At 53.4% G+C, this 15313-nt stretch overlaps 1 protein-coding gene across 1 annotated transcript; it reads right to left on the bottom strand.

The window, feature by feature from the left end:
- Nucleotides 1-234: 234 nt before the first annotated feature.
- DCST1 (DC-STAMP domain containing 1) lies at nt 235-15310 on the bottom strand. Its single transcript, XM_059048053.2, is given in 17 exon segments — nt 235-489; nt 3215-3328; nt 3450-3592; nt 4077-4193; nt 4579-4705; nt 4846-4941; nt 5067-5166; nt 7234-7391; nt 7716-7837; nt 8565-8708; nt 8810-9047; nt 9787-9926; nt 10273-10401; nt 14620-14694; nt 14763-14888; nt 15249-15270; nt 15272-15310. Coding segments are annotated over 17 exon segments (2145 nt in total).
- Nucleotides 15311-15313: the final 3 nt, after the last annotated feature.

Here is a 15313-nt window from a genome sequence, read left to right as displayed (position 1 = left end):
CCGCCTTGGGAGTCGCGCCTCCACCCGGCCCTGGGTCCCGACGCCTTCCTAGCAGCTTCACTGCCCTCTGGCCTCAAGTCAGCCGTCCCACTCTGTCAGATCAGGCGGGCCAGTTCTCCCGATTGCCCGGCTCACCCTCCCCTAACGGACCCCTGCGAAGCGCGGGCAGCAGGCGTGTACAAAACATTTTATTAAACAGGAAGGAGCGGGTGGGAGAGCCAGCAGGACGCCCCTTCACTCTGCGTAGGTAGCATCGTCGTTGCTGTCGCTGTAGGCGGAGGAGGAGAGCTCCTCGCGGGGTGTGCAGACCGGGCACCGCTGCCGCATGTCTTTCCAGCACGACCGGCAGTACACCGCCTCGCAATCCGCCGTAGGGCACACGTAGGACTCGGGCGTCTCGGGTGCCTGGCACACCACGCATCGCCTGCGCAGCCAGGGGCGCAAGAGGGACAGGCAGCGGCGGTGCAGGATGTCCGCCAGGTGGCGGCGCTGTTGGGAGGCAAGGGGGTTTAGAGCCTGTTAGAGCTTCTTGTCTCAAGTCTCAAGGCCTGACTATGCCCACATGTTGGAAGAAGCTGGATTGGGCAAAGAAGACCCCTGGAGGGCGAGGGTGCTATGCAAGTGGGTCCTAGAGAGCCTCCCTCACTCCGTGATGGAGAGTGGGAGGAAGAAGCCTCGATTCTCTCCCAGCCAGTAACAGCAACTACCATCATCACGTTACCATAAATCGCTTTATTTGATTCTCACCGTGGGGCTGAGAAGTGAGTAGGGCAGATAAGACTATCACTATTGTGTCCCCCCCCCCACTTTACAGATGAGAAAGATGAATCTCATAAATGTTAAGTGACTTTCCCAAAGGCACAGACTGAACAGTCAAAACCTGCCTGGACACAGGTACCCTGATTCCAAATCACAAGCCTGGCTCATTATGCTCCCTCCCTCTCCCACCCTCTCTCCGCACAATTGCCAGGAATTCTCAGGCCACCTTACCAGATGCTCTTTGCTCAAGAAACTCCCGGGGGGACTTCCCTGGTGGTCCAGTGGTTAAGACTCCGCGCTTCTGACACAGGGGGCCCAGGTTTGATCTCTTGTCAGGGAACTAGATCCCACATGCCACAACTAAGAGCCTGCGTGCTGCAACTAAAAGATCCCGCATGCCACAAAGAAAATCCCACAGGCAGCAATGGAGATTCTGCTTGCCGCAACTAAGACCCGGTGCAGCCAAATAAATAAATATATATATATATATTTTTAAAAGGCACTCCAGGGATTGGGACTTCCCTGGTGGTCCAGTGGCTAAGACTCCATGCTCCCAACGCAGGGGGCCCAGGTTCAATCTCTGGTCAGGGAATTAGATCCCAAATGCCTCAACTAAAGATCCTGCATGCTGCAACGAAGATCCTGTGTGCCTCAACTAAGACCCGGCGCAGCCAAATAAATAAATAAACCTTTTTAAAAAAAGAAAGAAAGAAACTCCAGGGGCTCCACTGCCTGCCAAACAAAGGCAGAACTCCTGGGCTTGGCCTTCTGAGCCTTCCACAGTCTGTTCTCTTTCTAGCCTCTGCTCCAACTTACTCCTCCCTGAACTTTGCATCTTCTGTGCCAGTTTCTCCTTAGACTAGCTCTGGCACTTGTCATTCCCTTTGTACTCTGAGTCTTTGCACATTCTGTTCCCTTAGCTTGGAATGAATGCCCTTCACATTTCCATCTACCCATCAAAATCCAGTTAACTCCATGATTTGGTCATGGAATCATACTATGTTCATTTTCAGTGAGTTTCTTAGGAGGCTGGATCAAGATGGTGGAATAGAAGGACATGGAGCTCACCTCCTCCTGTAGTATGTTCATTTTCTTCATCAGACATTCATTCAGCCCCTACTGTGTGTCATGGGAGTTGGGGGATCTAGGCACTGGAGGAAAATGTTAAGCAAACACAGTCTCTCACTTTTTTTTTTTTTTTTTTTTGCATTACACGGGCCTCTCAATGTTGTGGCCTCTCCTGTTGCGGAGCACAGGCTCCGGACGCGCAGGCTCAGCGGCCATGGCTCACGGGCCCAGCCGCTCCGCGGCATGTGGGATCTTCCTGGACTGGGGCACAAACCCGTGTCCCCTGCATCGGCAGGCGGCCTCTCAACCACTGCGCCACCAGGGAAGCCCCAGTCTCTCACTTTTATGAGCTTTGTTAGGGCTGATTAAATAAGAGTGACTGCCACTTGCTTTTTAAATAGTATTGGGCACTGTACCAAGAAACTGTAAGTAGATTAACTCAATTCAAACAATAACCATGTAAGGCAGATATTGTTGTTATCATCTCTTTTTCAGGCAAGAAAACTGATGCTTGGAGAGATGATCACTTGCCTAGGATCACACAATGACAACTAACAGGCATATAGAACTTGCTATGTGCCTGCACTGTGACAGTGAAAGTCATTTAATCCTTACTACAACTAGATGGAGTAGGTAACTCCATTTTACAGAAGGGAAAAACCAAGGCTCAGCATATAAGTGTGTTCAAGATCACACAATTGTCATAGAAATAAGGAAAGGAGCCAGGATTCAAACCCAGGCTCTCTGGCACCAGAGCCCCACACCTGACCACCACTCTATTACTGATCTCTAGTGAGCAGGCCTTACAGATCTGTCCAAACTCCCCATTCTTCAGAGGAAAAACTGAGGTCCAGTGAAGACCATGGCCAAGGTCACACAGCTTAATGAGGGAGTGTGGACTGGAGCCTGGTTCTTCTGACGGTGTGCTCTTTCTGTACACTGCATGCCCCTCCATGAAGCCTCCCTGACCCCCAGCCCACCTGCTTCCCCTCATCCACCAATCTGCCACCCCATCCACTGATGGAACTGCACTGAGGTTCTGGTCTTAAGCCCTCTCAGAAGAAACTGTGGCTTTGCCTTGGGTTCCTTGTTTCTGATGAACCCCTCTTGCTCTCCTTTGACCTGATGGTATCAAATCTGATTCCCCTTTTCTGCCTGCTTCCCAATGGTCCACTTAGGATCTCAGGCTGGGCTGAATCCTGGGGCACAGAGATGGACACAGCCTTGACCTCCAGGAGCTGAATGACCAGGGCCCTTGGCATGCATCCCATCAGAACTCACTGAGCATCAGTAGGCCTGGGGCCTTGGTGGGGGCTGGGTGGACTGAGGGGAGATGCTCCTCCCCCTCAGTTCTCAGACCCAGCCAGGGGCACAGGCCTGGACTTACAGAAGCCCTCTGCTGTTGTGCCCGCCTCACAATGGCGGCCCTCCTCAGTTGGGTGAAGGCTGCTCTCTTCCTCAGGAGCTCATTGTAGAGGAAAAGGATCCGCTTCTTCTCACGCTGGGGCCAGGGAGACAGTACAGAGGAGGAAGACATTCCCCAAAGATGGGGCTTGTGGTGAGCTGGGCTCAGGCTGGTGTGTGTGTGCATGCAGGGGTGGAGAGGGCGGGGCGAGGCGCACCTTGGGGAAGTAGAAGGCTACGATGACCCTCCGGAGCCGGTAGCCGAAAGCTTGGAGCAGGCAGAGACACACTAGCAGGATGCTTGGTAGTGCAGCCCTCAAATAGGCCCTGGTACTCAGGGGCACAGGCTGGGGCAGGCAGGCTGGCAGAGGAGGCAGGCCTGTCAGGGGTCTGGCCAGGACTGGCCACGGCTCTGGGTTGAATTCCCCATGCCAGTGGGGTGTGGGTTAAATCCCTGATTACCCTGTTCTCCTCCTGCCTGCCCCTCACCCTGCAGAGCTGTGTTGTCGGTATTATAGCCATTAGGCCCATGAAGCTATTTGCTCAACTTGGCACAGATGTAGAAATTTTCCATCACGGCAGAAAGTTCTGTTGAACAGCACTGCTCCAGAGGGCTGGGACCATCTGGCCCCAAAGACCCAGCCCTCAGACTCCTCTGACCCAAGTCTGTCATCCTGCAACTCTTCAAGCCTGACCTGATGTTCTCTAGTTTAATTTCTCCAATGCAAGCACGCCAACCCCCATCTCGCCACGGCCAAGGCCCAGTCCCCCAACTCTTTGTCTTGGAAAGACCCTGGCCCTCCCAGCCCTCAATTCCTCTGATCCAAACTTTCAGCATCACTCACGCATGTTGTTGGATTCCACCACCATCTCCGAGGAGGTGTTCAGGGCCCCAATGGTATTCCGAAGAAGTCGGGCAAGCATGGAGTCTCCCCCGACTTTCACCTCCAGTTTATGACTGCCTGAAGCCAGGATAGGGGACGTGGTGTGTGTGGAGCAGGGAGTCAGGAAAGGGTTGGGGTTAAGGGGATGGGGCTGGTTGGGGACTGGACGTAGGGGAGAGGTCAAGGCATACAAATACTTCTCAACTGCACGGGACTTTCCATCCCTTCACTGACTACTAATTCCTCCTTTTGGTAGATATAAAGGGTGGTGGAAACAGAGGCCCCCAGTGATAGCTGTCAGGTTGCAGTGCTGATATTTGACCCTAAGGAGGACAGGCAGGGGCCGAGATGCAGAAGGAGGTGACGGAATTGGAAGAATTGGGGACGGGTGGCTGCACAAGGGTGGGAGTTCTCCAGGGGGGTGTCTCTTGGGCCTGGAGCCTGGAGTCGGGACTGGGCTCACTGCGGAAGGAGTACTGCACGAAGGAGTGGTGGTGGATGGTGTTGAAGATGGAGTAGAGAGCCCGGTCCAGGCCACACAGCAGTAGTAGCAGCAGCAGCACGGGCAGTGTCTCCACGAGCTCCCTTACCTGCCCAGGGAGAAGGAGGGGCAGAGCAGGGCAGCGCCTTTGGCCCTGGCATGGAGTCCCCTCTGACTCCTTTGCCCTCCCCCCACGCAGATCCCCGCCTCTAGTAGGATCCAGGGGCCTGCCCTCCGTGCCATCCTCACCACATTTCTCATTTCTGAGGCCTGGATAGTGGGGTCCCAGGGGAAGATGACGGTTTTCTTCTCGGCGCCGCGGAGCGGCAGCAGAGTCTGCTTGCCCTGGAAAAAAGGTCCACACGGTGAGAGCACTGAGCGCCCTCTCCCTTTCCCCTCTGCTCTCCTGGAGCGTGAAGCCACACAGGGCGCAACGCAGGGCACCCTTGGGCGGGGCTGCGCCCACTCACCAGCTTCTTCCTGCGTTCATCGATCTGACAGAAGTAGGTGCTGATGTAGATGTTGTCGAAGCGGATGTCCCCGTTATAGCTGTCCATATAGGAGAAGCACCTGTGGACAAGGGTGTCTCCATCGCCTCCAGGTTCACCCACCCCCAACCATGGGCTTCCCTGGCGCACAGTCAGCTGGCCACACAGCATGCACTGAGCACCATCTGCGTCCTAGGAGAAGAAGGCTCTGCCCTGCCCTCCAGCCGTCCACGGTCCAGTGAAAGACATGCACAGACACACTGATGAGACATAACAGAGGTGAGGAGGGGAGGGAGCGTCGTGTAAGTGCATGCGTGTGCCTGGGAGGTAGGGGGAGGTTTCCCAAGCATGGAACTTTCAGAATGAATATCATGCAGAAGAAAGAGCAAGAGCAAAGGCATGGAGACAAGGAAACCCCTCGAGGCTGCAGAAACCACCTGATCCATTGACTCCCACGTTCACCTCTCAAGTCCCTGCCTCTTGGACGAGCCCTCAAAACATCTCCCGGAGGTCACTTCAAGCAAAACTCGTCTCAAGCATCATTTCCCTTCTCCTCTGACACACCCTTGAGTACGGTGATGTTTTCCGTGTGTGCGTGTGTGTGCCCGCGCAAATGTAACTCTCCTCTGTGTATCTCCCCAAAGTCCCGCATAATGATTCAGTTTCCTGAGGAAAAAATGTTAATTGTTGGAAATGTGTTTAAAACTGTATAAGTACATTAAATAAGCTCTGTAAACTGTGAAACATAAGTTCCAATGCTGTTGGTTCTGGGACCCTGTAAAAATCCACATCTTTGCCTTTAGAAGTAACTATAAATGCAAAGAAAGACTGTGGGCGCCCCCTTGTGGAGAGACCTAGCGTTGTTGGGCCTGGGCCTCCTGAGTCTGGTCTACACCCCTCAGCCAGCTCAGCCCCTTCAGTGAGTGACCTCACCCAGGTTGCAAACCTGGAAGTGGCTTTTGACTCTGCCTCCTTCCTTCCCTCCCCAAGCTGGCTCTGAGACCTGCTGCACCTTCCCGCTACCTCCCTCCATCTCAGGCCAACTTCCTGCCACACCCCACTCCACTCAGGCTCCCTAATCTCTGACCCACCTTGGCCTCCCTGCCTCCAGGCTGTTCCAGTCCACCCTTCAACCTTGCAACTGGGGGGCAGTTCAGGGCCCCCCTGCAGGGATTTCCAGACTGTTCTGGCCATGCCCACTTCAGCCCAGTCCTCAACCCCAGCCTCTGCCTTCCACATCCCACAAATGCCAGATTCCTGGTCCAAGAGGACACCTTTCCTCTTCTTGACCGTAGCTCCCCATCTGCAGCCTTCTGAAGCCTAGTTATGGTCCTCGCAGGGGCCTCTCCTCAGCTCCCATACCAGTCCCAAAGAGCCAGTCCATAGTACAGCCCTTGAACCATCTCTGTTTTGTGAATGCCTCACCTGCCTCCGCTAGACCCTGAGCTTCTTGAAGGCAGGAAGATGGCTCATTGATCTTTGTCCTCCCACAGGGCCCTGGGCACTCACATAACCGCTCACCTGCAGTCACTCTAAGCCCCACAAATGGGGGCAGACAGAGCAGGTGCCCCTGTGGCCACCCTTGCCCAGCCCCTGCCCCTCTCAGGCATTTGGGGGTGGAGACAGGAAATAGAGGGTCCAGAGGTCAGCAGGGAAGCCGAGTCCAGCCCAGCTGGACTCCAGGCTGGGTGGGGTTGAGGACTTTGGTCCAAATGGAGGGAAAGTAGCAGCCAACGCAGCAGGCGGGAGAAAATGAAAGCAGAGTTGGACGATAAAAATGGCACAAAGTCAGAGCCAAGGGGAATATGAAGGGCAAGAAAAAAAAAATCAAAAGTCAAAGCTAAAAGTGGAAAAAAAAAAAAAGTCAGCGTTGGGATAAAGGCCGGAAGGAGGTAGATAAATGAAGACGGTCGCCCTTTTAAGGTGGTGGGAACACGGGTAACGTTTCTTCTGACAAAATGTCCACATTTCCTTTACCTTTGGGTAAACAACGATCCCAGCTTTTAAAAAAGGCAAAGTTAAAGGCACAGGAACGTTCACATTCAGAGTCGGAGGAGGGCCCTGCAGCTCCGTTCTTAGGGCCTCCCTCAGGGCAGGGCTCCAAACCAGAGAGGAGGAAGGGGCATCTGGGTGGAGGTTCAGGACTCACGCTTTGAGGACGAGCAGGAAGGTGCAGGAGAACAGCGTGTGCAGCAGCCCCAGGACCCACTCGAGCTGGGCCTCCTGGCGTCTCACGTAGTCCAGCACCTCGGTGCTCACGTGTTCCCAGCTCGCGTTGAGGCCCAGCACGCCAGCCCGCTTCTCTTCCTGGTGGACAGCCCGGGTGCCGACTCAGAGGCCCAGACCCAGCCTCCCAGCCTCTCTGTGGCTTCTCTCCCCTGATGCCGCACTCCTGTCCCCGGCTCTTTCCAGGACCTTTAGGAGTTGCCGCTGCCCTCTGTTCGCGGCCCTCCTTGACACAGTCTTGCACCTGTACGAGCTGACACCTCCTCACCCCTGGCCGACCACCCATTCAGAGTCAGGACCCTGCGTGCCGCAGGCTCGGCACCCTCCCTCACAGCCAGCCACCTCCCTCCTGTGCCCTCCTCCCATTCTCTATCTCCCCCCTCCCTCACATTGCCCCTCTCCTACCTTGAGGTTAATAGTGGCTGAAAATTCCCCCTCCAGGCTGTGAATAGACTGGTTAAGGGTGTCATAGGTCTGCCCAAAGTTGCCTTCCACCGGGATGCGACTACGGCACCAAACTTCCATCACTGGTGGATGGGGGGGCCAGGTTAGGGGCCTCCCTGGGCCCGGCCTCCAGTCCTCCCTTCCCATGATCCTCTTCATGCTCTTCTTTTGTCTCTCTGCCTATGATTTTCTTTCTTTCTTTCTTTCTTTCTTTCTTTCTTTCTTTCTTTCTTTCTTTCTTTCTTTCTTTCTTTCTTTCTTTCTTTCTTTCTTTCCTGCGCTCTCTGGCTTGCGGAATCTTAGTTCTCCGACCAGGGATTGAACCTGGGTCCTTGTCACTGAGAGTGCGGAGTCCTAACCACTGAAAGTCCCTGCCCATGACTTTCTACCACCCTGAGTCTTTCCCCTCTTCAGTCTCCTTGAATTCTTTCCCCCGTTTTTTTCACCTGTCTATAACCATACCAAACACTAATTATGATAGCCAATACTTAATAGAGCGATTCCTCTGTGGGCCAGCTCTGTTACCTGCTTTACATGTATTATCCCCTTAAATCCTCAAAAACCCCTAATGGCATGAGTACTATCATTATGCCCACCTTTCAGATGAAGAGACGAAGCTGAGAGCCTTGCTGTAAACTCACCTGAGTCACAAAGCTGGTCAGTTGGAAGGGCTGGACCCTGAGGATGCTGTGTCCTCAGAGCCGAAAGCCTCCCCTCCTGAAGGTCTTCCTGCCCTACACCTACCCAGTGGTCCCCAAGGACTCAGATCCCTAGCCCTGGTGCTCCCCACCCTCCTGCCACTATGCTGACCCTTGGCAATGCCACAGAAGAACTTGAACTTCATGGGCAGGCAGAGCAGGTGGTTGAGCAGTGGGACCCAGATGCGTCGAATGCACTCTCTGTGCTTTTGGTCAAACCAGCGGCGGCAGTTTATCACGGCCTTGTTCACCACATCTGCGGGAAGGGGCAATGGGGGTCTGAGGTCCCCACACCCTGACCCGGAGCCCTGGCCAGGCAGCCCTCCCCGCCCTACCCTGCCCAGGGATCCCCCTCACGGGAGCAACGCAGCTTGGTCTTCAGCTCATACATCTTCTGTGTAGAGAGGCGGTGTCTGAAGGCTGAGGCGTGGAGGGTCTGTCTCCCTGTCTCCCTGACAGCCCTGTCTCGGGCTGTCTCCCCCGAGCCCTCGGCATCCTCGGGCGTGTATCCACTCTCACTGTTCACCTGGGCATCCAGTTCCTCAAAGGAGTTGGTGATGTTCTGAGTCTTGGCTTTCAATGACTCTTTGCTGCTCTGGGGTCGGAGGGAGGAAAGGGGTCAGGCGTGCGAGCTTAGAGCTTCTGCTGCCGGACAGCCTGTTCCTCCCCTGTTAGCCAAGCTCTGGGCTCTTACCTCAAGCCTATAGGGAGCCTAGGCCCAGAGATGGCCTCTCGCCTCAAACAGTCCACTGTTCGGAGTGCTTGGGAGCCCTCTCTCCTCCCCAGGTGCCTCTGCTCCGCTTACGTCCCAGGCTCCCAGCTCCTCCTGAGGCCTCCCATCCCAGGTCCTGGTTAGTCAAGGAAGGGTTCCCCAGGCCCTTGGACTTCACCCCTCATTACTAACCTCTCAGGCCACTGTGCCATCTCAATGTCCCCGACTCCCAAGCCCCTCAGCCTTCCTCTCCCCAACTCCTCAACTTTCCAATTCGTCTAATCCCAGGTACCCAATTCCCTCATCCCCTGATCCTCAAAGTTTCCAAACTCCTCAAGGCCAGGGCCCTCAGTTTCCTGACATTCTAGCTCCTCTGTGCAGAGTACCACCTACTCAGGTGTTCGGAAGTGTCTGTGTGGTATGTCCCAGTGGCTGGGGGTGGGGGCTCTCCTGGCATTGAGTGTCCAGGGACCAGGGCACATCCTGCAATGTTTGGGAACAGTTCTACCAAAAATGCCAGTACCGCCCCCATTGGGAAACTGTAAGTCCAGGGTCCCAGCTCAGGTCATCTAGGCCCTGCAGGGAGAGGGACCCCTAGGCCCTGCCTGTGTAGGGTCCTGACCAGCAGGTCCTTGAACACTGCCCGCAGGGGGGCTGTGGAGACACGCCAGGCCGAGCGGGTGTTGTTGATCTGCAGCTCCACAGTGCAGCCGAGCGATGCTATCACCTCATTGAGGTTGTGCCGCAGGTTGGCCACGGGTCCTGGGGGAAGATGCCCTGGTAGATTATCTCCCTCTAGAGCCAATTAACTTTCTTCAGCCCATCCCCAGCTCCTGCTCTGCGGGCAGTGACCACCTTCTAGAACTGTACACGGATGGGGCTCAGAAGCTGGTGAGAGGTCATCTCATTCAACCCCTGATTTTTTTCTCTGTGTGAACTAAGGTGGCCCAGAGATGTGGAGGAACTCTCTCAGGGACACACAGCAAGTAGGAACAGCTGGGATTAGACCCCCACTCTTTCTCCTTCACCAGCCCTGGCTCTCAATGGATGGCCCACCCAGGGTCACTGCTTCAGTGTCACTAACTGGTACCCAGGGGCACACACTCACCCTCATAGATGGCGGCCAGGGCGTATCCCAGCACAAAGAGCCGGCCCTCCTTGCCCAGCATCTTCGGTACTAGCAGGAGGCTGGCGCAGCGGATGTGAGGGGAGGTCCCCCAGCCTATGGCCCCCAAGCCTGTCAGGAGAGCCCAGGAGGTGGCGAGGCAGAGTCAGGACACTAAACCACCAGGTTTAGCAGAGCACGCACCCCCCCCCCCCCCACCGCCCAACTCCCTTCTAGAACCATCACCATACTGCCCTTGTCCCATTTACACTGACTCTGATACGCCTTATAGGCCACTCATGCATTCATTCATTGAAGAGCCATTTACAGAGTTCGACTGTGTGGCAGCCTGTGGAAGGGCTTGGAGAGATGGCTAGAGATCGAAAAGCCACGGTTGGTGATTGACTTGGTGTGTGTATGAGTGTGTGGGTTTGTGTTAGGGAAGGGGGCCAACACTTCCCTTTTCCAGGCTGGATTCACAGTAACCCTAGGTACTGAGGGAGAACAGAGAGCAAGAGAAAAATTCTGGAAACAGGCACTCGTGCTCAGAGCAGTCAGAAGAGAGGTCACAGCCACCTCAATATTCCCCGTGCTCTGACACCTACAGCACTCACCATCTCGGTCCCTAATTTTAGCCCTTAATCGTGTACCTCCTGGTATGTTTTAGCAGTTTCACATGTGTCTCCCTGTGGTCTCTGCAGGGAGACAGTGAGCTCCTTGAAGCTCATAATCCAGGGAGAGAGACAGACGGGTAAACAAATGACTGCAACACCAAGTGCTAAGTGCACAGGGAGGTGCTTATAAAGAGCTGTGGGAGCCAAGGAGGGAACGGGTATTTCTGCGGGGGCGGGTGGGACTGGGAAGGCTGGACAAAGGAGGTGATGTGTCAGCTGGGCCTGGAAGATGAGTAAGTGTTGTTAGGCATTCCAGGCCAAAGGAACAGCATAAACTGGTCAGGGAACCTAGAAGATTTCCTGTGTGGATAGAGTGTTCTCCCAAGGATCGCCAAAGCAAATCCCAAGTCCTGACTCTTCCCTCCATCTGCACTGCCCTCATAGGGTCCCCAGCATCTCTCACTGGGACTAACTAGTCCCCTAATTCCTCTCTTGCTAACCTAAACTTCAATTTTCACAAGGCAGCCAGAGGGATCCTGTAAAAATGTAAATCCGATCATGTCCCTTTTCCGCTTGAGACCAGGCAATGACTTTCCATCTCACTTGGGAACAAATCCAGACTCTCCTAACACGGTCTACCGACTCTCGTGATCTGGCCCCTGCCTACCTTCTGAAGTGATCTCATGCTACTCAGCCCTTCGCCCACCATGTCCGCCCACGCTGGTCTATTGCTGTTCCTAGAACTTGCCAAGCTCATTCCTCCTCTCAGGTCTTTGCCCTCGCTGTTCGCCCTGCCAGGAGCACTCGTCCTCCTAGTCTTCACCTGGCTGGCTCCATCAGCCTTTTGGCCTTTTGGCCAAGACTCAAGCTGAGGACGATAGTGGACAAATAGTTGTCCTACATTCTGAGGATGATTGCTGACCAAGCGCTGCTCTACATTCTCAAGGGAGCCCCATGGAGCTTACTGATCCCAGTCTGGCCTCTACCAAAAGAGCAAAACTGGTTTTTCACGCCTCTACCCCAACCAGTCTATACAAAAACAAGACCAGATATCTGAGTTTTCTGGACATAGAGAGAAGTGGTTAGAGTAGGCAGATATGGGAGGAGAGGCTGAGGAGAGGATGGGTGTTCACTTCCTCATGCCCAGTGACAGACTCCAAGAGAACCCTTCTGAAGCTGGTGCTGCAAGAAGGGGAACCTGGCTCATCCCTCCCAGCTGGATGCCCGCTGAGCTGCAGAGCCTGGCAGCGCGCCACCCCAGGGCTGTCACCGGAGCACAGAGAGGGAGGAGAGTTCACGGACGTGCTCAGCAGGGCCTCCTGGGAGTGTCAGGGAAACATGAACATGGAGAGTGGTACTCGCTTCTCATCATGACAGGGGAGAGGGCAGCTGCAAGGGGCCCTGCTTTCCCAGTTTGGCAGGGCAAGGATGTGTGCATTTCCTCTGGGAAAAGCAGACGTGTGGAGGGCAGCAGGCCTCAAGCCATCCCTCTGGGATGGACACCCTCTGCCTGCTTGGGTGGAGGCATCCAAAAGTAAGAGGCTGCAGGTGGCCTGTAGGAGCTACAGGGAGCTTCATTCGAAGTCAGTCAAAGAGAATTGCCCTCAGCAGGAAACTGGGCACTGTGCGGTCCACACAGAGCCTCCAGCGGGACCATGAATGGGCCCCCTGAGACAGCCAGGATGTGAGCACTCGCCGCGCAGAGGCGGTGGAATTCAAACAGTATCGATGACTTCAGACTTTTGTCCCTTTTCCTCTAATTCTTCTAATCCCCTTTCTGACATCAGAAGAGCCAGAAGGGGAAGGAAGTGGAGAAAAACAGTGAGTGAGCAGGCCATGCCCCCTTCTCCACCGCGGGACCTCACGCCAGGGATCAGGCCTGAGCTGCGGGGCAAGGGGGCGGTAAGGAGGGAAGATGTTTGAGAATGGACGTGAGATTGAAATCTTGATGTAGACTGGATTGGACCTCTTAAACCCTAAAAACAGTCATAATTACTGAAGCAGGACTAGGTCTTCTAGATTAAAATCACCAGAAAGCTAAGGGTCTGTGTGAGAGGTCATCAGTGAGAGAAAGGTTGGAATACAGTGGTCAGGGAAAAAATAGTTTCCTGTTGGTATCCCATAGAGGTAGATCATTCAGTGAACCGGGGATGATGCCATGTCTGAGCCCCTTGCTTGGGACAGTGTTAGGAAGGGACACGTGCTGTCGCTCTGACCAAAGAGGTGTGGGGGAAGTTGGCTGGGGGGGTTCTGGGAAGTTTTCTTTGTTCTTATAAGAGACATGAGGAAGGAATGTTCTGCTCTTTGACACTCATGTATGAGGATGTGATGCCTGGATTTGCTGCAGCCATTTCATGACCCGAAGAGGAATGTTCTACAGACCAAAGATAGCAGAGAAAAAAGTCAAAAGGAAGCTGGGTCTTGGTGGGTTTACTGAGCTGCTGAATTATCCAAACTCCAAAACCACTCTACCTTGAAACTTGTTATATGAGATGATAAACTCCCTCTATGGTTAAACCACTTTTAGGTGGGTTTTCTGTTCTTGCGGCCCAACACCTCCTGATACGAGGTCTCCATTCAAATGTAACCTTCCCTGAGAAGCCTTCCCTGACTACTCAAGTTAGCTTCCAATCCCTTTCTATCACATCCCCTTGGTTTACTTTTTTCATACCACTTGTCACCATCAGAAATGCTCTTGTTTATTTCTTGTTCATGTGTTGTCTAACTCTCCCCACTAGAATGTAAACTTGAAAGAGAACGTAAACTCTGAAAGAGCTGGTTGTGTGGGTGTGGGGTTGGGGAGGGGGGAAGTAGTTGAAGGGAATTAAGAGGTAAAAAATTCCAGCTATGTAATAATTAAGTCACAGGGGTATAATATATAGCATAAAGAATTTGGTCAATATCCCTATTGACCAAAATACGGCCAATATTTTATAATAACTTTAAATGGAGTATAATCTATAAAGATATTGAATCAATATGCTGTACACCTGAAACTAATGTAACATTGTAAATTAATTGTACTTCAATTAAAAAAAGAACATGGCCAATAATATTGTAGTAACTTTGTTCGAGGACAGATGGTTCTTAGACTTATGGTGGTGATCATTTCATAATGTCTGCAAATGTCAAATCACTGTGTAGTATACCTGAAACTAACATATTGTACATCAACTATATGTCAATTAGAAAAAAAAGAAATCATTATAAAAAAAGAAATCATTAGATTTATATTGTAGCTGTCACTGCACATGTACATATACAAGTATGCACTATATATTACAATGTACATATATGTATGTAATATGTGTTATATATATTATAAGCTCTAAGAGTGTAAAACTTTTTTTTAAAAGTGCTGGGTACTTGTCAACCTTGTCCACTGCTGAATCCTTAGCAAGTGCTCAGTTAGTGCTAAATGAATGAATGAGTGAATGGATTGAATTTATCAGGAGCAGCAGGAAACGAGACCCGAGAGGTCAGGAGAGATGGGGATTATGAATGGTCGTTGGGTTTGGACCATATCATGGGGGTAATAGGGAGTCCCTCAGATTGGGGAGACTCTAGTGGGCAAGGACTGTGTCTTCTTCTGTAGGCTGGGGGCCTCTTCCCTCCTCTCAAAGGCCAAGACAAGGCTGAGGCTACCAGGGACACTTGGGAACAGAAGAAACAAGTGCAGACTCCTGCCTGGGCACCCAGGGCTGGGTTGTGTCCCTGTCCTTAGCCCGGCACTAACCCACCAAGCTGTACAATGTCACCATCTTCTGATCTTCATAGATGTTCATAGGGTTCACCAGGAGCTGAAAGAGACCTAAGGATAGAGGGTCAGGCCAAAGGTCAAAAGATGGGCCCCACCCCTGACGTCTGCTCTGTACTCACCTATGGCCAGGAGTCCCCCGGTGCCTGCCCCCAGCAGGAAAGCACTGACCGGAAACTCGCCCCGTTGGCGCCACAGGAATCGGCTACAGTGGACGGGCAGCCCCCAGCTCAGGAACCTCTGCACCGCTGAAGGGTCGAAAAGTTTAGCCCAGCAAGGTCAACATACTATTCTTCCGTCTGGGGTGTGGTTCATTAGGATTAGGGGCTTGCAGCGGGGTAGAGGCTGGGGGAATCTGGATGAAGGTGGCAGGAACTTGGGGGATCCTGAAGGAGGATGAGGGACGCTGGGGAAGTGGGGCAGACATGAGCGAGAGAAGAAGAAAGGGCTAGGCTGGAGGAGGGCACTGGATGAGGGGGTGGAGGCTGGGGGACCCCAAAGTGGGGGAAGGGGCTGGGGTCCTGGAGGAGAGATTGGGTGAGAGGAGTAGGGGCTGGGAGTCGCTGGGAGTCACTGGGAAGGGTTGGGGTCTCTGGTGACTGACTCACTGGTGTGGGGTAGTTTCCTTTTTTTGTCCTTTTGCTCCGTTCTGATGAGGTCTGATGGCCATAAG

Source organism: Kogia breviceps, chromosome 1 (assembly GCF_026419965.1).
Source record: "Kogia breviceps isolate mKogBre1 chromosome 1, mKogBre1 haplotype 1, whole genome shotgun sequence".
Taxonomy (NCBI): domain Eukaryota; kingdom Metazoa; phylum Chordata; class Mammalia; order Artiodactyla; family Physeteridae; genus Kogia; species Kogia breviceps.
The sequence above is the reverse complement of the archived record's forward strand: the minus strand, read 5'-3'. Positions and strand labels throughout refer to the sequence as shown.